The 23,351-nt window shown below is 40.8% G+C and overlaps 1 protein-coding gene across 1 annotated transcript; it reads left to right on the top strand.

Moving 5' to 3' along the window:
- LOC124285315 lies at nt 1-23,107 on the top strand. Its single transcript, XM_046721525.1, has 11 exons — nt 1-66; nt 3,515-3,613; nt 7,561-7,725; nt 9,089-9,358; nt 10,304-10,371; nt 10,914-11,048; nt 12,176-12,353; nt 13,040-13,139; nt 18,956-19,062; nt 20,651-20,782; nt 22,481-23,107. Exons 1-11 carry the CDS (start codon nt 7-9, stop codon nt 22,601-22,603), a joined length of 1,437 nt encoding a protein of 478 aa, XP_046577481.1. The 5' UTR covers nt 1-6; the 3' UTR covers nt 22,604-23,107.
- The last annotated feature ends 244 nt before the right edge of the window (nt 23,108-23,351 follow it).

Below are 23,351 nucleotides of genomic sequence, written 5' to 3'. Positions count from 1 at the left end.
TGTAACATGCCAGCCAGCCATACCTGCATGGATGAGGCTGAAAGTCAGTTGTCTCTGCAGATGTCAGTAAGTGTCTTCCATACCTACTCATGGGATTCTGGGACAGAATAGGTCCAGAGTAATGGATTTGGTTTGCCTGAAAGTCAGTTCTCTGCAGATATCAGTAAGTGTCTTCCCATACCTACTCATGGGATTCTGGGACAGAATAGGTCCAGGGTAATGGATTTGGTTTGCCTGAAAGTCAGTTGTCTGCAGATGTCAGTAAGTGTCTCCCATACCTACTCATGGGATTCTGGGATAGAATAGGTCCAGAGTAATGGATTTGGTTTGCCTGAAAGTCAGTTGTCTGCAGATATCAGTAAGTGTCTTCCATACCTACTCACTGGGATTCTGGGACAGAATAGGTCCAGAGTAATGGATTTGGTTTGCCTGAAAGTCAGTTGTCTGCAGATATCAGTAAGTGTCTTCCATACCTACTCATGGGATTCTGGGACAGAATAGGTCCAGAGTAATGGATTTGGTTTGCCTGAAAGTCAGTTGTCTCTGCAGATGTCAGTAAGTGTCTCCCATACCTACCCACGGGATTCTGCGATAGAATAGTTCCTTGACAACCTCTGCTAGTCTTGAGAGGTAATGGATAGGTTGTCAGGCTCTTTCACTTGGATGATTCCATGGGTGGTGGGGTAGCATAGTGGTTAAAGCGTTCGCCCGTCACTCCAAAGACCAGGGTTTGATTCCTGACATAAGTAGAGTGTGTGAAGCCAGTTTCTGGTGTCCCCCATGATATTGCTGGAATATTGATAAACTGAACTCACTGTCACTCAGGCCAATGTCAAGTCAAGAATTACATCACTGAGATTTGTATCACTTCTCTTCAGATATGTCAATCATTGGTAACAATGTCAATCCCTGACTTAGATGATTGTCATGTCTGATGTCAATCATTTATCACAATATATGTTATGATTTATCACAATATATGTTATGATTTCATCAAACTTCCATCTGAGATTTGCATCACTTCATACTAACTCTGGTCAGGCTCGCTGACTTGGTTGACACATGTCATCAGTTCCCAATTGCGCAAATCAATGCTCATGCTGTTGATCATTGGATTGTCTGGTCCAGGCTCGATTATTTACAGACCGCCGCCATATAGCTGGAATATTGCTGAGTGCGGCGTAAAACTAAACTCACTCACTCACTCACTCACTCACTCACTCACTCACTCACTCACTCACTCACTCACTCACTCACTCACTCACTCACTCACTCACTCACTCACTCATCACTCACTCATTTTCTAGGTACAGAACTGATCAGGTGATAAGGCTTCACAACTTGCCTGATACTGTTTAATGATGGGATTGCTGTTTTGAAACATCCGTCACAATATTCATCGAAATACAAACGTCAGATATTTGTATCACACTGGATTATGTATTTTTGAGAACTCTCCTATATCAACAAGGCCAGTGAGGCTGAACGTTCATGGATATTAGCAGGTGTCTTTTTGCTTAATGAATTCAATTAGGCAAATGTTTAAGTATGCCAGAAGTAGGGGTTTCCCTTCATTTTGTTTCTGAAATTTCCTTTACACATTCTGATGTGTTTCAACACAGTGGCATATTTTGTTTACTGGATGAATATTAACATGTCCATAAGCATATAAATTGTTAATGGACTCAAACAGTTGAACCCCGTTAAGATTTCGGTTAGAATTGGTTTTCAGCAACCCATGCTTGTCATAAGAGAAGACTAATGGAATTGAGTTGTTAGACTCGCTGACTTGGTTGACGGTTGTCATCGTATCCCAATTGCATAGATTGATGCTCATGATGTTGATCACTGGATTGTCTGGTCCAAACTTGATTACTTGGGGTATGCATAATAGTCTGACAGTTTGAATTATTTTGTTTATCAAAGCAGCAGATTCTATGGTACATTTACCTGATTTTGTTATTCTCATCAGAAATACACACATATTCAGCATCTCAGTTGGTGGATTTTTCAGGTTTCCAACACAGGAGATCAGTGATCAGCCTGTAGGTCTGTAGGTCCTTCTGTCTGTTTAACATCAATCTGTCACTCCTCTCGTCTGTTTTCTGTTTCAAGGGCATAACTCCCAAACTGTTGAATATTTCTCAGACGATACTTACTAAACAGTAGTGGTGGGTATTGCAGAGAATTTCGATATTGTGATATATTGTGATGCAAAAGCATATATTGTGATATGTATTGCAATATATTGCAAGAATTATTTTTTTAACAAAAACTACTTATAATCGTGGTAATGCCTGATTATTAAGCAAAAACACAACAAAATCACTATGATTGATTAACCTTTAATAAAAACTTTTAATCATGACAAAATGATAATGTAAGTAACATTTGGCACTAATGAAACAGGGAAAAGAACAATTCAAAAACGGAAATATCCGAAGATTTCCGAGTGTTACGAAGTTTTCCGAATACATGTCAAAATACCGATTTCGATCAGCGTATCGCAATACGTATCGTTTTCATGTCTGAACCGGTAAATACAGGTAAACCGGTTATATTGTGCAGCCCTACTAAACAGACAAGTCTAGTAGTAAACTTATCATCCCCTGCAACATGTTTTGTGGTGGGTATTAAAACTGACTCCCTGCATGTGTCCGTTTGTCCATCTGTCCCTGTAAATTCGCCTTTTGCAGAACAGAACATAAAAACTGTTCAGTATTTCTTCACCAAACTTGGCACAAAGATAGGTCTGTGTCTTTTGGTTGTTTTTGATTTCTGAGTAAAATAGCTTTGTGTTTCCATGGTAACAAGTTTTACTTTGAAATTGGTGGTAGTGCTCCTTTCCGGAGCAGAACTTTAAAACATTTCAATACTCTCTTTCCACTTTGGGGGTATTCAAGAACCAACTATGGTCCAGACTCGATTATTTACAGACCACCGCCATATAGCTGGAATATTGCTGAGTGCGGTGAAAACTAAACTCACTCACACACTCAAGAACCAACTACAGTGATACCTGTCTAAAACCACACGCCACAGTACCGAGATTTAAAGCCGGATTTAGACAGGGTGCCGGATTAGACAGTGACGATCATTTTCCAACATGGCTGCCATTTACACCCGTCAGTCTTTCAATCTAGCGTCCCGAGAGGAATGTATTAGATTATGGGTCCTTGATTGGACTGCTCATACCCATGTCGGTTAAGACAGTGTTAATTACAGTTAAAATTGCTTGTTGGGACCAGAAAGTCATGCCGCAATACGGAATAGACAGGTGCCAGATTAGACAATGTTTTAATGATCATAATATCGTTGTAAAATGGCGGGACCAAAATTTTATGCTGGTTTTGACAGTGTGCCAGAATTAGACAGGTGCCGGTGTTGGCAGGTTTCACTGTAGTTTACATATTCATGAAGAGTATTTCTTCCATTGCAGGGGATATTGATGACTTTGTCTTCCTGTTGATTTGATTTCTATAATTGTTATGTGTTTAATGTTTTATGATTATAGATATCTGACATTGGAGAAGGAAGTCTCAACTTGACGACCAGTGCACTCAGGAGGTGCAAACAGTTGGTCCTGCGGCCATATTGGATGCTGCTCATGTTTGTAAGTAAATATCTCGTCAACTCCCCCTCAATAAAATCAGATCTTTCATTCCAACAAGAAGCCGCCTTCATAAACACCTGCGAACACCTCTACGAAGGAAGCATCAGTTACCCTGAGTCAACAGCCATTTCAATCTGAAACAAGGGCGGTGGGGTAGCCAAATGGTTAAAGCGTTGGTTCGTCACGCCGAAGACCCGGGTTCGAATCCCCACATGGGTACAATGCGTGAAGCCATTTCTGGTGTCCCCCGCCGTGATGTTGCTGGAATATTGCTAAAAGCAGCGTAAAACCAAACTCAGTCAGTCAGTCAATCTGAAACAAATCAAACTGCCTCAGAATAGAAATAACCATCTCTAACAATCTGGGATGCAGATAACATGATGTTCACAACACAACCGGTTGCCTAAAGTATCCACAATAATATCATTTGGCAGCATATTGTTTTGCGTTTGGATTTCCTTGTTAATGTTTGTTTTTGAGATGCAGAAATCAGATATACTTGTCAGCTTACTCATCCCAATCCCAAGACTTTAGAAGCTTCAGTACTGATTGGCTGAACTGAAAGTTCACCTGACATGACCTCCTATTTAAGACGCCATCTTGAATGAAATTTTCATGGGTTTTCTAAATACTGGTCAGAAAAAGTGAATTCATTGGCCACAATGGCTGCCATGTTGGAATTAAACTTGAAACTTGACCATGAGATGAGATTTTTTTGGTTTGGTTCGTTGTTGTTTAACGCCAGTGATCCAGTGATCGACATCATGAGCATCGATCTACGCAACTGGGATACAATGACACACGTCAGCCAAGTTGAGCCTGTCCACCCGATCCCATTAGTCGCCTCTTGGGTTGCTGAAGATCAATTCTGACCCAGATCTTCATGGGTTCTTGAGATGAGACCAGATTTCAGGTGTAGGGGTGTTACTGTTCAACGATGTTGTATCTGTTATAACATATTGTATTCGTTGATGATGTGATGCATGTTTCACCTACCCTTATAACACTTCTTTATATACGTCTGTATCAGTTTCCAAAAGTTATTATTTATGAGTGAGTGAGTGACTTTAGTTTTATGCTGCTTTTAGCAATATTCCAGCAATATCATGGCAAGGAACACCAGAAATGGTTTTCCCACATTGTACCCATGTGGGGAATCGAACCCGGGTCTTCGACGTGACGAGCGAACGCTTTAACCACTAGGCTACCCCACCGGACCTATTATTTATGAAGTTAAGCAGTAAACTTCCCAGTAAGAGGCAACTTAATCAGTATTTTTGATTTTACATTAGAGTCATAGAAACACATCACAACATTTCTTACAAAATCTTGATTGGGCCAGACCAATTTTATTTCTTGTTTTACGGATCCGCCAGTCGTATTCTTTCAGGAATAAGAAACAAAAATATAAATTAATTTTCCCCGCTCAAAACAAAAAATTCAATAATGGCCAAAAATGTAAACTTACACGAAAATCTTTTTCAGATTGTTTTTTTTGCCCCATATACACTTCATAAATTGCCAAAAGTAAAATGCTTTTAGTCTTTACAATGAATATTACTTTGACTGGTGATGTTTTCTTCCCTCCTGCCGTTAGGTTTTCTGAGGACAAAAATCTGTAAAACAAGAAATAAAATTGGTATGGCCTTATTGTAAATCTTGAAATTTAAGTGTCTCTGTAGCTAATATAACTGCTGTTACATCACAGAAAATGCGAGTCAATAAAATAGCCCCCTTAACCCAGCTCTAGTGGATGTTTATGACTTCCATGAGATATATCCAAGATGTAGTTTATCACATCTTAATCCTAATGCCAAGGAACTGCATATAAACGCTGGGTTGAGTACTACTTCCGGATGTCCATTACATTATTTCTTGATCGTGTTTGAATGACATATGATTATGTAATTATTTCAACTGCAGTACAGTATTATGTAATGCAGAATAGATATGGGATTGTTGTTTTTATTGCAGTTGGTATTTTTGCATTTCCACAAATTTGTTCTGTGTTTCATTCAGTATCATTTCAGTAAATTTTAGTAAAATCGTGAGTGAAGTGATTACTATGTCAGTGAAGTCACCACTTTCAGACCACCACGATATAGGCTGGAATATTGCTAAGTGTGGCAATAAACGCCAAACTTACACGACCAAGCCCCGATTTCTCGAAACAAACTTCAGTTTTTACTCAAATTTCAAACTGAGTTTGACACTTTGAAACAGCTGAATTTTTAATAATAATAATAATAATGTGTCCATTTATATAGCGCCAAAGTCCACACTAGGTATGCTCATAGCACTAACAATCAAGGCACAGCACATTATTTTTAACTCAACTGCATTTTTAAAATAAAAAAGCTCAAACAACTGAAGTAATCCATCCACCAAACTCAAATTGTCCACTATGTTTGAGTTTACTATCAATTTCAGTTCATTCTGGGAAATGCATTTTCTCAAATTTGAGTAAAAACTCTTAACTTAAGTCAAAACTCAGACTTAAGTTTGTTTCGAGAAATCGGGGCCAAGTCTAGACATCTACTGGCCATTTACTAGAGGGAATTGAAGTAGTAATGGAGAAGAAACTAATGAACATGTCTTAGTGTTTGCTTGCATCAGCAATGATCGATACACTCAGGAGACAAATCACTGTGTTAATCAGTATTCATAAAAGATGAAACATCAAATTAAACTCTAGAAAGTATGTCATTGTAACAACTGATGCAGTTTCCTGACTCGTAAAACCACAATGTAAACATCATACTTGCATGCATGTCTCAACAGGAAGCATCCTTGATCATCGTGAGTGAGGTATTAATCTGTGGGGGTGGTGGGGTAGCCTAGTGGTTAAAGTGTTTGTTCGTTACGCTGAAGACCCAGGTTTGATTCCACACATGGGCACTATGTGTGAAGCCCATTTCTGGTGTCCTGATAATGCTGGAATATTGCTAAAAGCAGCGTAAAACATTACTCACCTTAATCTGGGCCTGTTTCGTTTGCACAATGTTATGATTGTGTCCCATTACTGCCCACATGGGCAGAGCTACAGATAACTTTTGGGGTCATTGAGTTATGTACCTGCTTGTGTTCATCTCAATTGGGTATCATAATTTTCCTTTGAGTAACCAAATAAATTGTACCCACCTCACTCAAACTCAATTGGGTATTTTGCCATTTTCCGTTAATTGTAAAAATATAATCAGGTTTAAATGTTGGTTTACATGTTTGTTATTTATATTTGATCTGTAAAATGAGGAACGATAAGAAAGACTGCAAGTTGCCAAGTTCATGTGTTGACATAGAACCTCTCAATATACCTCGGTTATTTTATCTATCCACTGGTATGCAAGCTAAGATTTAACATATTTGTGTATACGCATGTAAGATCAAATATATTGAGTATTTACAAAAATTTAAGCGTACTTGTACACAATAGACTTAATAGGAATTGAGTTTTCACATAAATATTTGCGTAATTTAGGGACCGTTCATAATTTATGGCTAGGGGGTGATGATGATTTTAAGGGGTGGGGGTCACCATTTTGTTCTGGCGAGGAAGGGGGTCAGCATTTTGTACACATGTACTGGGGGTCAGCAATTTTGTACATAAAAATACTACAACATTATGCTTAAAAAATATGGGAAGGGGGAGGGGGGTCATTGATTTTGTACATGATATGCAAGGGGGGGTCACTTACTTTGTACGTACATTTTAGGGGGGTCATTCACATTGTACATGCTTCTGAATAACAATCATCATCACCCCCCCTTGCCATAAATTATGAACGGTCCCTTAGATACACAGCTTATCTGTACCTCTGGATAGGATGAATAAATGTTGCATCAAATCTAAGGATGGAGAAGCAGCAAAATATGATAAGATCCTAATACCAATCCCCGCTGTGATAAATGACCAGCCACTTACGTTTCCATGTATTGAATGTATTCAGATTGGGTGGCGAGGGTTTGGTCGTGAGTCTATCAACTCGGGTGGACGGAGATGGAAGGTGCTGAACGTGGTCTACCCGGTGCTCATCATCCTGCTGCTGCTGTACACATACATCTACGAGATGGTGGCCTGCGAGTGGAAGCTGGACGTCAAGAAGGACACACAGGTAGGAGGTCCGCCATGTACAACATGTATATTTGACCACCTCCATTGTCTAGTGGGGTAGCCTATTGGTTAAAGCGTTTGCTTGTCACGCCAAAGGCCCGGGTTCGATTCCCCTCATGGGTACAATATGTGAAGCCCATTTCTGGTGTTCCCCTCTGTGATGTTGCTGGAATATTGCTAAAAGAAGCGAAAAACATCACTCACTCACTCACTCACTCACTCACTCACTCACTCACTCACTCACTCACTCACTCACTCACTCACTCACTCACTCACTCACTCACTCACTCACATGCATGTGATGTTGCACTCACTGACAGATTATACATGTGTACATGCTAAAATAACATGTACTTTTCCTAGGTGGATCCAGAAGGGGGGTGCAGGGGTGCGCACACCCTCTTTTGTCCTGAAATTATGTTAATGACCATTGAAACTCTCATAAAAATGAAGTGTGCACCCCCTCTTTCTCAAGAGTGTGCTCCCCTTCTTTCTCAAAAAGCTGTATCCGCCCCTACTCTCTTTGGTTAACAGAAAACTGACAGCCAGTCAGAACAAACTTTACTGAAATGATTTGCATAAGCTATTCTATTTTTAGAAATGGGTTTTCCAATGATAATGAAAGTAACGACTTAGCATGGTTGGACAACTGAATGTAAATAATTGAGAAAGTATTGATGCAAAATTTGATTTTCAACCAATTGTATAGGTATCCAAGTGTCAGTGCTTTTCTGTATGTGTTACTAATCATGAGAATCGGTTGACAATGCATAAAATCACCCAATCATAAAATCAAAATTAACCTGAGTATTTTCAACACAGATTGCATGAAATACACAAGATTTCTGTATGAGAGCAATCTCCCTGTCCAACATATGACTTGGTTGATGGTGTGTCACCATGCTGACGTCCCAGGGCCTAAGAAAAATGTTGTGGTTCCGATTACTCGACCGACCCTTGAATTCTGGTGCCGACCCTATTTTTTTAAGTGGTATGAATAAAATAAGCTTTCAGATGCCATTGTTTTTTCCTGGCACCAACGGACATCGGTCATTCTGATAGAGAAAGTCGACATGATGACCGCAAACTTGATTGAATAACAGTTACACAATGAGTTATTAGTTTGTACTTTACTTCTAAAGAGAAATGTAAAAAAAATCTTACCTACCTACCCTAAACTTTAAAGAGGTGTAATCGGAACTACAACATTTTTTTTATTTGGCCTAGTCCAGTGCTCATTGCAAAGTGTGTCATAAAATCTGTCTCACTTATTCACCATAACATGATTCTGATCATTTTGATGTTGGTCATTCTATATGCTGGAGTTGATTGTTTTTAACCTTTCGTTTTGTCGATATTTTCAGAATTCCCAAACTACAACGACAACAACAATAAGGCCCACGCCACCGTCTAACGTGACCAACAGCACAACAGAATACATTCCATTCTTTCCCATTGACCCGGCAGAGACCATTGAAGCCAACCTGACCGAGCCATCCAGCCCCCCGATAGCATGCGAACATGTCGTCACCACATACGTCATCCCAAACTTCCTGCACTTCATAGCTTACATCATGGGATTTATATATTTCCGTATCCAAGACAACGAACATCTGTATGCCCTGATGGAGAAGGTATGTACCCTGATACAGTAAAATATGGTTACAATTATTTCAAGTTTCGTTACTTGTCTGCTGTTTTGGAAATCCTGTTCATATGCTGCAGACACTAACTTTTGTATCCTTGACATTGATCATGCATATGCCCTTATCAGTGACACAGCCCCTATATCTGACATTTGGGTAAACCTACTGATCTGTACTGGTGTGACGATTCATCGATATGCATCAATGCATCGATCCATGGGCCGCCGATACAGTGAATCGATACAAAGTTTTACATTGTCGTGTATCCCGATCACGATACTTCAAATGGGCCACGATACATTGATCTTTAACTTTGAATATTGCCAAATCGCGATATCTGTCAACACAAAAGACTTAATTTGTTTGATGATTAAAATGTATGCTTACTTATTTTCCCTTCTTAAGTAAATGTTTTCTCGGAAATTCATGCGTCAAGAACTGTGTCAGACATAGAGCTCACATGTTATTTAGTATTCACAAAGTTCGTGATAAACATAATTATCTCGTTTCCGAATGAACCTTGAAAGACGCTGGTGGAATTTGATGAAATACTTTAAAATGGTTTTGTTTTAATCTTAAGGTGTTTTATAGTTGGTGTTAGAATTAAAGATTTTCAGTATCGTGATATGTATTCTATCGCCACCCTTGTATCGGGATTCGTATCGTATAGCAGCTTCAGTGCACAATACTCTGGCAATATATCGTCGTGACTAAAATGTTAGCATCGTGATGTATCATATCACAGGTTGTATGCCAATACCAGCACTACGGATCTGACAGTCATGGGAATGAATCCAGGGACTGGTTAAGGTATACTGATATGTAGTCCCTGGATGAGGACAAAAACTGTAAACCATTATGAAGTGTTAATTCAAGTCTTGGTTTGTTATCATACTTTATGCTCTGAGGATTTTTGTTGTATTTTTTGTCCAGGTTTTCTTACAAGCAACTCCTTTGCAAAGCCGAACAGCTTCACAGAAGAAAATGATAAGGAAACTGAGGTATAATAGTAAAGATGAAGTTAAAAAAGTGTGATTACTGATGATGATCCATTAGTCTTTCAGTTTTTCAGTCATAGAGTCAGCTGGTTCAATCAGAGGTGTTAATTGTGATTTGAAACCTCAGATTGACCAATCAGATTGAGTATTTATCAATCAGAGGTGGTTATTGTGATTTGAAACCTCTAATTGACCAATCAGAATTGAGTATTTATCAATCAGATGTGGTTATTGTAATTTTAAACCTCTGATTGACCAAGAGCATTTCCCAAATTCTTGGTAGAACATTGTTTGAGCCTTACCAACAGCTGTTTTTAGCAGCATTGTCACTCCTTCTCTATATATGGAGATGTTTTTGACCAGACAGAGTATAAAATCAGTATTACCAGTCAGAGTAAAGTGTAACATATTTTCCAAATTCTTGGTAATAACCGGGTTTACCGGTATTTACCGTTTAGAAAATGATGCATTGAGAGTTGATCCAAAACCAGTTTCGAAAAGCAGAAATCTTGTCTATATATGGAGATATATTTTTTGTGTAAAAGATGTTTCCTAGTGGCCGGTGGGACAATATGGGTGCTGCTTCAATATACCCTCTGTCTACAGGGTCTTAATATGAAAAATTCTGTGCAATACCCAACTTCCCAGGGCTCGCACCATCTTCCAGGAGATAGGGTCAAGTAGAGACTTGATGTACCTCTTAGAATTGTTGACATTTCTGGTCAACTCACTCAAGCATGATAATATGCTGTACAAAACGGTTCATGGCCGGGAAGGCTAAAATCGCAACGCTTCTCGGTTCAATGAGCGTAGCCTTCGCGGTACTTGCAATGCAATGTTATGGCTGAATGAACACAGTGCTCCTCACCCGGAGGCTCTGACAAATTACAAAGAAAACAGGATTACCGTGGACGCTCTTTCATTTGGGCACACATACAAATATAAATACAGTTATTTACTCATTTTCATGTCTGTTCTTCATTATGAATTGTCTTTAATTCGACATTAAATTATCATTTTACATGGAAAAACACATTTCTGTCAATCTACTTAACTGCGACTTAAATATAACATTACCGCAATGTTTTGAAAATATATTCTTATGAAAATGTATTCCAAGGTAAGTATAAGTATCAGACATGCTCAAAGGTAGATCACCAAGAAAATCTTTTTGAAAATTAACACTTGCAGTTCCAGAGCCTAATACGACTACTTTAGTCTTTTCGATATTTAATTTTAACTTCCACTTTACACCATATTAGTGCTATGCTGTAACTCATCCGGACTTTCAGCAAATGAGACCATGTCATCAGCATACATCAGTACAAAAACCCAAATAAGTCCAAATATATCATCAATTTCTACATCATCACAGGCATTAGTCGCTAGATATGATTCAACGTCATTAATAAACAGTGAAAAAAGGAGAGGTGATAAAACATCTTAGACATACATCACCTCAATTTTTCCTACCACATGAACCTCGCACACCATGATATTCAATAATCTATTTTACTATTGAACCAAACACACTCATGAAGTCACAAAAATGGCAGACGTGAGTGTCACTGGATCTTATGTGATTATGTATATATGAGCTGCTTCAGTTAATCTGTATCATATGAATCCTATTATTGCAGACGTGAGTGTCACTGGATCTTATGTGATTATGTATATATGAGCTGCTTCAGTAAATCTGTATCATATGAATCCTATTATTGCAGACGTGAGTGTCACTGGATCTTATGTGATTATGTATATATGAGCTGCTTCAGTTAATCTGTATCATATGAATCCTATCTTGCAGACGTGAGTGTCACTGGATCCTGTTTGTGTTTGAGTTGGTTGGTCGTATGGTTCTCAACGCTGTCAACCTGGCAGTGGTTGTCAACTACGCCACACAGTGTGAGATGATCCTGTTCTTTGTCCGAGGTTTGACCCTCCGGCTGCAGGAGAAGTCCACCGACCTACGGACAGCCATGAAGGTAGCTCAGTCTTTCCCCTTGACATGTATTACTGGTTTTTCTATGCAATGAAATTTTTCTGTATTTTCCTGCTTGTCACAAGAGCAGACTTAAATGGACCTAGAGCTGTTATAGCCAACAGGGTTGGTTGTTTTGTTGTTTAGCACCGCACTCAGCAATATTCCAGCTATATGGCGTCTGTCTGTAAATAATCAAGTCTGGACCAGACAATCCAGTGATCAACAACATGAGCATCGATCTTCACAATTGGGTTCCAGTGATGTGTGTCAACCAAGTCGGCAAGTCTGACCAGTGTCTCTACTTGTGTGTGTGTATGTATGCGTGCCCGCGTGCGTGTGTGCATGCGTGCGTGCGTGCGTGTGTGCATGTATATACCAGAGACAACTGTCGCGTTACTCCATGTAAGTCAATATGTGAAGGTAATGTGATCGGGTGGTCAGACTTGCTGATTTGGTCAACACGTCATCGTATCCTAAATGCATATTTCAATGCTCATGATGTTGATCACTGGTTTGTCTGGTCCAGACTCAATTACTACCAGACCGCCACATATAGCCGGGATATTGCCAAGTGCAGTGCTAAACATCAAACAAACAATACAACATGTGGAGGTGGTAATGGTAAAGTATTCTGTCCTAGAAGGCCTAGAAGTATTTACTAATACTCTGCATCTTCCTCTGTTTTAGGATGTTCTGATGCTGAGACAGACGCTGAGTATGTTGAACGGCAGCATATCCAAGATGACGTCCCTCACCTCGGTCATCCTGGCAGAGCTTACCATCATAGGTATAGAGTGACACCTAGTCATGGAATATATATCATTTTTTTCTTATCCTGACTTATGATCTTTTGCTTATCTCCCTTTCCTTTTAGAATGGTAGTGGAACACTTGAATCCCTTGAAGTTCCCGAAGTGGACATAAAATTACACTCACCCACAAGTTACCTCCATTTTGCCCTTTCCCGCGCAAACAGTCATGTGACCAGCCTTACTTGTCACTCTCTCCCTTTTCGCCCAAGTGGATGGTTGGACGAGCACTGGAGTCCCATATACGGCATTATATCCTTTTTAGGTCCTATTCTTCAAAATTACGCTGTGTATGGATTTGTCAATAACTACTTTGTATTATATGTAAAAATTATTTGTATTTGTGTCATAATTTCATCGTTATGTAACTTTGTTTACATTTCATGAAATCTTGCAGTGTTTGCAGGCACAGGTTATCCGTGGCTGATCCTCAGCCCCAATGCCCTTCGTGCATAAAACCATGTTCTTCCAGCTTGCGCTGTACTTATTGTGTTGATTTATCAAATCTACAATTTAATCAATATTTGTCTTATATCTATAGACATGCCATGGATCGGGTGAGGAAGTCATCTCAAGTCACGGCTGATAAAACAGGAGATCAGCCTGCAAACCGTATGTTGCTTGCTACTGCTGCAATTCATAATACTGGTGCTATGTTGAGTACGTTGCAGGGGCAGTCTGCTGGTACGGGGGCTAAGAAGAGATCAACTACAACGCAGTTGACTCCGACTCAAGCTAAGAAAAAGACGTCATCCTCTTCTACATCTCAGAAGAAAGCATCTGTTACCAGATCGGAGGGTAAATCTAGGCGGGCTAGTAAGTCACGCATCAGAAATCCTTCAACGAAGAGATATTACCTCCACATGAAGTAGACGTTTTTGATGATCCCCCATTACTTTACCCGAAGTACCTATGAGATCAGCGACTCAATTGACTTCTACAACTACTAGATCGTCTCCTGCAACGGTCACAGCAGGCCAGCTGTTTGACGAACTACCACCTACCTCTCAACGCAGTGAAGTCGAGGCACACAACTCATCATTCTACACCGCAGCAGCTTCAACCAACGCAGAACTTTGATCCGGGTGAATTTATGAGATAATTCACCAACCAGATGATGACCATGATGGAACGCAGGTTCGAGGAAGAAGCGAAGGCTCAGCGAAGCCTCTCATCTACCGACACTGTGCGCAAACCTACGGACCTGCGGACCTGTGCGAACCTACCGATAGCTCACTTTACTACGCAGACAAGGGCTACTTGCATCCTGTTCATGGAGTGACAGATTCACCCAACCGCTACTGAGAGCTCCATGGGAGGCGCCTACTATCTTTGGAGGACAAATAGACGATGCAGCTAAGGAAGCTACGCACGAATCTAGAGAAGTCATGATGATAAAATCCATAGATACTCTGGCCAACGTCATCCATCATACTTCGCAAAAGTATAACAGCAAGTCCAAATATTCCGGCATACAGAAGGCAAAGGAGAAAAAGGACTCCAGCTTCAGAGGCGGCAAAGGATCTTTTCGTCGCCCATCCGGAAATTACAGAGGAAACTCAGGGACAGGCTGCACTCCCAGAGGATCCAGAGGAACTAGACGTTGATGTCAGGGTTCGGAACGACTGGAGTCTTCCACCCCCAGCCGTTCCTGTAAAACCATCGACAGTGGGTGGACGTCTACAAAGGTACTGGAAAAATTGGGGAATACTAGAAGACGACTATGTCTCCTAAGGACTACGAGAAGGATACAGAGTACAACTCAAGGCCACACCTCCGCTAACCCTCAGCCAGATGGTCTTCGACTATGCAGAGGAGCAGGCAGACAAACTACAACAAGCCATCAAATCACTACTTATGAAGGAGGCGGTAGAGATAATAGATCAGCATCATCTCACTCCAGGCTTCTACTCCCCAGTTTTTCTAGTACCCAAGAAGAACTCCAAGGAGAAGTTCAGACTGATTTACAACATGCGCAAATTCAACAAAGACTATCTACTGAAACCAGACAGGTTTAGAATGATCCACCTACCTCAACTAAGACTACTCGTCCGTCCAGCAGATTACATGGCCAGCATAGACCTGCAGGATGCGTACCTACACATCCCCATACATCCGGAATCAAGAAAGTATACGATTCCTATTCAGAGGGTAGCACTTCCAATGGAACGTCCTACCGTTTGGAATATCTTCGGCTCCGTGGCTATTCACACGAATAACCAAGCCTATAGTCGCATATCTACATCATCGAGGTCTAACGCAATGCCTTCTACTTGGACGACGGAATTCAGGTTCACCAAGATGCCAGTCAACTCAAACTACAGCTGAACTTCACGATCAAGTTGTTCACTCAACTAGGATGGCTGGTGAACCTAATGAAGTCAGAGTTGGAACCAAAACAAGTCTACAATTTCTGGGGATAAGGTTTATCACAACACAGAATCGTATTGTCGTCCCAGAAGATCGTTGGGGCAAGATACAAGCCATGATTCCACTAGCAGTCATCTCTCCGTTAAGACTACGATCATGGCAAGTTCTACTCAGTCTACTAACCTCAGCGCAGGACTTGACTCGCACAGGAACGTTACAACTAAGACCGCTGCAACAGTTTTTAACAAAACATCTAGACAGCGTCAACCCAATCTTGCTGCTAGACAACCTCAAGAGCTATCTACTGTGGTGGTCGAACGTTTGCGGAGGGACCTATTTATAAGAGCCGGCCTTCGACACACATCACTACGCAGACTCTTCGATACAAGGCTGGGGTGCGCATCTCAACAATCAAGTTGCATCAGGCAGGTGGTCCAAAATAGAGCAGCATCTTCACATCAATCTGCTGGAGATGAAAGCCATGATCAACACCTTACAACTATGGTCGAGCTCGCTGAAAAACAAAATGCTGATGGTCCACACGGACAACTCTACAGTGGCATTCTCCATAAATCGGCAAGGATCCACAAGGTCTCCAAGCCTGCTACAGCTTACATTCCAGTTGTTCCACATCACGGAGGAAGCAAACATCTGGATAAAGGCGTGTCACATACCCAGAGCCAAGAACGTACTTGCAGATGCTCTCTCCTGACCACTGCACCCGTCACCTACGGAATGTATGCTCCATCCAAAAGCGTTCCGGCTCATCATAAGGGAAATAGGATCCCCTTGCATAGACCTGTTTGCCACGAGGTTCAACAAACAACTACAGACATTTGTCTCACCAGTTCCAGATCCTCAAGCCTGGGCAACAGATGCACTGAGCATATCATGGGAAGGACTAAATGCTTACGAGTTTCCACCCCCGATATTACTACCAGAAGTTCTTTTGAAGATCAAACAGACACAGGCTCTACAACTGACTTTGGTCGCGCCATACTGGCCAGCGAGAGTATGGTTCCTAGACCTAATAGAAGTTCTCGGAAGTCCAACAATCAAGTTACCAGATTGGCCGAACCTACTCATACATCCGCACACCAAGCAAGTCCACGGGAACCCGACAGCGTTCCAGCTATACGTGTGGACCGTATCAAACATGTTTGAAGAAAAGAGGATACTCCGATGGGCAGCCAAGGCAGTAACGCTAGCGTTACTCAGATCTACTCGTAACCTGTATGATTACAAATGGCTGAAGTTTGAGACTTATGCAAGGCGGAAAGGCTTCATTGCGATGAAAACTACTCATCCTCAAGTGGCGGAATACCTGTGTCATCTTAGAGAGACCAGACATCTGAAAGGTTCGACATTATCTACATACCTCGCTGCTATCAGTACAGTCATTACCATGAAAACAGGCATCAAGTTGACGAAAGTACCAGAATTACTTGCTCTGCTGAGATCTTTTAAACTGGAGGACCAGCAAAAGAAGTTCAGAGCTCCAGCCTGGGATCTGAATGTAATTCTACGTCATCTAACCAGTGATGCCTATGAACCTCTAGACCAGACTACACTCGAGCTGCTGACACAGAAGACTCTGTTCCTGCTTGCCCTAGCCACGGCAGCTCGGATATCAGAGATACATGCGCTGGACATGCTGCAGATTCGGGCAACATGCTGCAGTTCATCTAGGACTTAGTTGTGACTTCAATGCCAAGAACCAACTACCTGGTCAGCCAGATAGACAGTTCCACGTACCAGCGTTAGCTACAATCCTTTGACCAGATGATATAGAGGACCTATCCTTGTGTCCGGTCAGAGCCCCGAAGATATATCTTCGAAAGACTAAGACAAGGAGACGAAAATTCAAGCGCCTGTTCATCCCATTATCCACAGAGACATCAGCAGAAGTCTCAAGAACGACGATATCGTTCTGGTTGAGAGCCGTCATATTGAGAGCCTATAAAGCAGCAGGACTAGAACCTCCTAGGGCTTCCAACCCACATGAAGTCAGAGCACTGGCGTCAACACTGGAGGGCTGCTTTTGGAAGTCAGACAGGTGTTTGCCAACCACTACCTCCGAGACATAGCCACTGAAGATGTCTCAGGCATTCACCAGTTTGAGCCTCTCGTTGTAGCACAGCAACTAACAGTTCCACAAAGGCGCTGACTTGGAAAATCTCACCCTTTATCACGTTGACTTTTACTAAGGAAAAGTATTAGTTTGAAAGTCCATGCGCACAGTCTAGGACAGGCTAGCATGAGTGATTAAAGATCCTTTCCGGGTAAAGATCTTACCTGTACGTGAAGGGGTCGCAACTCATATTTGATAAAGATCCTATCATAATCTATGGGTTGTTATAAGATATCTAGTAATAAGAAGATACTAGTTTATCTGTAGCCACATGATTCAACTTGTCTGAGACTGAAGTAAGACAAGAAAATGGTCCCTCCGAGTTATAATGGAAGTTGGAAGAATAGGATCTCGGAAATGCCGTTTCGCAGTTTCCATGGGGGGGATACAGGACGTATCTAAGGACAGCTGTTGAATCCACAAAGTCGGATTCTATAAGAAGAAGATCATGTGTCAGGATAAGACAATATATGTAATTTTCAAGTAAAATTGATATTTATATACTTGTCCTGACTCATGACGAGAAACCGTCCCAACCTTCCCGCTGGAAACACTTCGGATTTCACAGCAGATCCAAGTGCATGGGCAGAAAATCAGGAGAGAGTGACAAGTAAGGCTGGTCACATGACAGTTTGCGCTGGAAAGGGGCAAAGGGAGGTGAGTGTATTTTTACCTCCGCGTCGGGAACTTCAAGGGATTCAAGTGTTCCACTACCATTCGCAAGGAAAGGGAGATAAGCAAAAGATCATGAGTCAGGATAAGTATAAAAATATCAATTTTACTTGAAAAATTACATTTTTGATAGTAACAAATATACCCATTTAAATTGAAAAGAATCCCCAGTGAGATTGGATTTTCAAAACCTGGTGAAATCTAGACTTGCTTCATTAAGGACTTTAGCATTTAGCATTGCAGGGAGGGCTAGGTAGTAGGGATAGTATGTGGTTCAGGGACTGTGAGACAGATTATCACAGGTATACACTAATAGAAGCATTCATAAAATATAACCTTTATGCCAACTTTTCCAACACAATACCAAGGAGAAAGTCATGTTTCAGTTTAACTGCGGCATGGTATCTCAGTGGGCTAGCACTATAAAACCAGCTTAAGTCTGGGCTAGTACAAGCAGCCGCACATACACATACAGATCGTCATATGAGCGAGATATTCTCAAGCACAACGTTAAATCCTATTTCACTTCACCTCTCTATCTAATATTACCCTTGAATTCATGTGATATGTTGTATAGTGCTATTCTGTTGATAATTATAACTAATGCTGGTTCCTGTTTCAGGTATAAGTATCCTGGCCCTAAACAAGTATAACATAGTAAAGGTGTGGACCTACAGGAGTATATTTCCTGTCATCTGGGCCATGATGCTCAGTTTTCCCTTGTTTCAGGTACTAAGGCTTCCTATGTGTAACAATCTATAGATTAGACCGCCTCCATTGTGGATTAAGCACTTACAGGGCGGACTGTCTGTGGTTAGATATCTTGCTGTGTCATAACAAATGATATTAAAATTTGGTACTCGTCATTTATCTGCCTTACATTCGGTACCCATGAAGATCCGGGTTAGAATTGGTCTTCAGTAACCCATGCTTGTCGTAAGAGGCGACTAACGGGATCGGGTGGTCAGGCTCGCTGATTGATGCATGCTTAGATGGATGCTCACTTGATTGTCTGGTCCAGACTCAATTATTTACAGACCCCCATTATATGTCTGGAATATTGCTGGGGTGTGGCGTTAAACAACAAACAAACCAACATAACACATGCTGATCAACTGTCATCAGTATACCGTCTCTAAGTGACGCCAATGTTCAACTGCACCCTAGTATCTCCATGGGCTAGAGCTATGAAACCAGCTTAAGGATGGACCTGTACTAGCATGCACATACACATCAATATGTATACATTCCTGAAGTGGATGGCGGTAGGTTAGCCTAGTGGTTAAAGCGTTCGCTTGTCGCGCCGAAGACCTGAGGTCAATTCCCAACATGGCGCTTGTGTGAAGTCTGTTTGTGATGTCCCTGCCGTGATATTGCTGGAATATTGCTAAAAGCAGTATCAAACTAAATTCACTCACATTCGCCACTCATTCTTGAATTAGAACCCTATTCCAGCTCACTTATAATATGTCAAAGATATGATTTTAATGAAATGGCAGACAATGGTATCAGATAATTTGATTGATTCACATATTAATACACAATGCCATATCACATATTGATCCATTAGATTCAAACAAGAAGACGGTTGTAGTAATAAGTTCGTTTACAAAATGACCAGATATAGCATTGTCTCAAAAACATTTTCATAGTCCATCCACTTCAAATTTGCATGCTGACCTCACATATTGATACATGCAATATAAATTATTGCACGTCTGATTGCAAAATGATTGCACAAAACTGATTCTCTTAATAAATCTAAACACATCTGATAAATAGAGGATGTTATATGAGTGCCCATGTCATACTATGTTTACGATCCGTGTGCCTAAATGTTGGTCTTTCCCAAGCAAGAGCGAGGGATATACCGATATTTAGGCATGAGTGTCGTAAACATAGTTTCATATGGGCATGAATACAATATTCTATTTATTACCAAAGTCGTCAAATTGAGGAAAATATACCCAAATCTTCTTTCAAACATAGGCTGGCTACCGGCCGTCGCTGCATGTAGAACACAACGCCATAGAAGAAACTTGACATCATAGCATTGTTCATGACAAAGTGATACTTTGCCCTAGGGCATCATATGAAAAATATGAACCAATATATTCGCCCTTGAAGGTAATAAAACTGATTATTATTATGAATAGTTAGTATATATGTTAAACAGTGAGGTCAACAAGAGAACACTACCTATCACATATTCAGATAACTAGGTCCTGTATGTTGTTTTTTGCCTAAAGATTTAACCAAGACTGACAGAAGTCTTCCCTGGTTTGGTTTTTAACTTGCTGATTTGGTTTGTGTGCAGGCAGCTCGAGTGAACTCTGTATGTCGGAGAATAAAGAAAATCTCTCTGGAGATGCGAGTGTTTGGTTACAAGAACAACTCGCAGCTAGATCTGGACTCATTCCTGTTGTTTGTTGGCCACACAAACCTCAAGGTACAGCATGTTCGTTTTTATCTACTGCTTAACTTTAAAGGTGCAACAATGCCAAGTTCTCTTTCATTTGGGGCGGTGAGGTAGCTTAGTGGTTCGGTCGTCATGCCAAAGACCCGGGTTTGATTCCCCACATACGTCCAATGTGTGAAGCCCATTTCTGGTGTCCCCCACCGTGATATTGCTGGAATATTGCTCAAAGCAGCGTAAAACCCAACTCAGACTCTTTTTCATTTTGTTGCTCCACAGACTGAATGTCAAGTGAGCTTACGTTATGGGCTGTGTGTCCTGCATCCATTGTAATCTGTCCAACGTAAACATCTTCTTCAATTCAAAAAGCAATGGATCAGTTGATATTTCCACCAATAATGGGGTGGTGGGGTAGTCCAGTGGTTATAGCGTTCACCTGTCACACAGACCCAGGTTCGATTCCCCACATTGGGTACAATGTGTGAAGCCCCTTTCTGGTGTCCCTTGCTGTGATATTGCTGGAATATAGCTAAAAGAAGCGTAAAACTAAACTCACTAAAGTACTGTCGGAAATAGAAAAAAAATGTTTTTCATATTTATATCTACAATTTAGGTAGTTAATATGTGAAAGTGTGGAATATCTGTTAAACTAACTACAGTCGCAGTGGGAGGGAGATAGGAAACGTAAAAGAAGGATTTTACTGAGGAGAGTTTAGTGCAGAAATAAGCTATGTGTTTTTTTCTAAGTCCAATGCGACTTATTCAGAACAGACCATGGCTTTATGCAAATTAGTGTGCAATGATATTGTATTACAAAGGACACTTTTTAAATGATCATTTTGAAATTAGAATTAGCTTAGTTATAAACGATAGCAGACGTAAAAAATAATAACTTTAATACTGAAACTATTAAGGATGTAGCTACCATGGCATCTCACTATCACTATAAAAAGAAACAGGTAGGAGGGGTCATCTCAAAAGCAAAATCAGGACAGGTGTCACAGACGGTGGTTGGGGGAACTGATATAAGCTAAGATAAGATAATCAATAGAGACATATTCAATACACATAAAAAAATATAAAATATCTTTGAGATGACCCCTTGTGCCTATGGGCAGCTCATGCATTTTATGCCATGTGAGTCGACGGTCCGTCGTCATACCCGACTGAGCATCCTAATTGCTATCTATAGTCTGATCTATTGTTTTCAGCAGCTATTCGTATCTTTTGCCCGATTTTACAAGTACACATGCTTTTCTGGATATCCTATTACGCATCCCCCTGAACGCCCAATTAGGCCGATGTGGGTTATTTCGACATATGCTATTTGCAATTGTGTAAATTTTAGTGATACAGAGTAACAGCCTAAAAACAGTTTTTTTCTGTTTCCGACAGTACTTTAACACACTCCACCAATAATTGTCAAAGGCGGTGGAATTTCGATTTCAACATGGCCGTCACGGTTGCCATATTGAAAACATAACACCATTACTCATCAGTTTCTTTGGGCTGAAGACATATGTTCCATTTTTGTTCCTAAACAGTCACAAGAAGTTCTGAAGTACATGCATGATGTTGCAGACAGAAGAAAATCAGCACTACTCACTCACTCACTCACTCACTTTCTTTTTCATCCATGTTATCTGTTAACTGACTTCAAACTGCAACTGCTGTGGCAATAGCCAACCAACTTAGTGTTGCAAGTCCTTGTAATATCCTCCCTTGTTTCAGGCCAAGTTATTCCACATTCCAATCCAGCCATCTTACGTCATATCCATCCTAGTGCTCGGAGCATTCGTATTACTAATCCTGTTTCAAACAAGCAGCATCGGGCCAGTCGACTATATATTCTAATGAACTGTGGTACAGATCGACCAACAAGGCAACAAACACGTCTAGGACCTGGAGACAAGAACAGGTGCTTTCTTTGGCATCCCTACTGAAGTGTTCATGATGAGGATGGACCAAAACGTGGTGAATGTGTGACTGCGATGGATCAATCAGAGTGTATCAGACAAAATATTGCAATGACATGGATTGAGAAATTGAGAATGTAGTCACACTTTTTCACCATAGCAGACGTAGCTGTGATATAACATTGATGGGAGTTCCGTAGCTGGTTTGACCCTCCGCAATCGCCTTGATCCACTGTCACTACCATACAATACATGCATATCCTCATCAGTGATATATATATAGCTAAGACCTTTGTCACTGTCCTTCCACATTAATAATACTCAAAGCCCTGTGATAACCTGGCTTAGAATTGGCCTTCAGCAACCAATGTTGTAAGAGGTAAGCAATAGGATCGGGTGGTCAGGCTCAAACTGGTTGATGTCATTGTATACCAAATTAGGTCACTGGCTCATGATTTCAATCACTGGATTGACTGGTTCAGCCTGTTATTTACAGACTGCCATCATGTAGCTGGAATATTGCAGAGTGCAGCATGGAACAACAACCAATAATAATACTCAATACATGATGATACTCAGACAACTTAAACTGTTATATCACGCCGTCATATGTATCTTTAATTACTGGAGGGTATTGTCTTATATTGTCATCTCACAACAGGACTCACAAACCAAGTAGTACCCAG

The sequence above is a fragment of the Haliotis rubra genome, unplaced genomic scaffold (assembly GCF_003918875.1).
Source record: "Haliotis rubra isolate DU_JTF1 unplaced genomic scaffold, ASM391887v1 Scf359, whole genome shotgun sequence".
In the NCBI taxonomy this organism is placed as follows: Eukaryota; Metazoa; Mollusca; class Gastropoda; order Lepetellida; family Haliotidae; genus Haliotis; species Haliotis rubra.
This window is presented reverse-complemented; position numbering and strand designations above follow the sequence as displayed.

Excerpts from the sequence above, each read along its gene's own strand:
- LOC124285315 (XM_046721525.1), top strand. The coding sequence starts at position 7 with ATGCCAGCCAGCCATACCTGCATGGATGAGGCTGAAAGTCAGTTGTCT. Across the intron at positions 3,614-7,560 it reads ATTGGATGCTGCTCATGTTT|ATTGGGTGGCGAGGGTTTGG; the intron begins GTAAGTAAATAT and ends GAATGTATTCAG. Across the intron at positions 7,726-9,088 it reads ACGTCAAGAAGGACACACAG|AATTCCCAAACTACAACGAC; the intron begins GTAGGAGGTCCG and ends CGATATTTTCAG.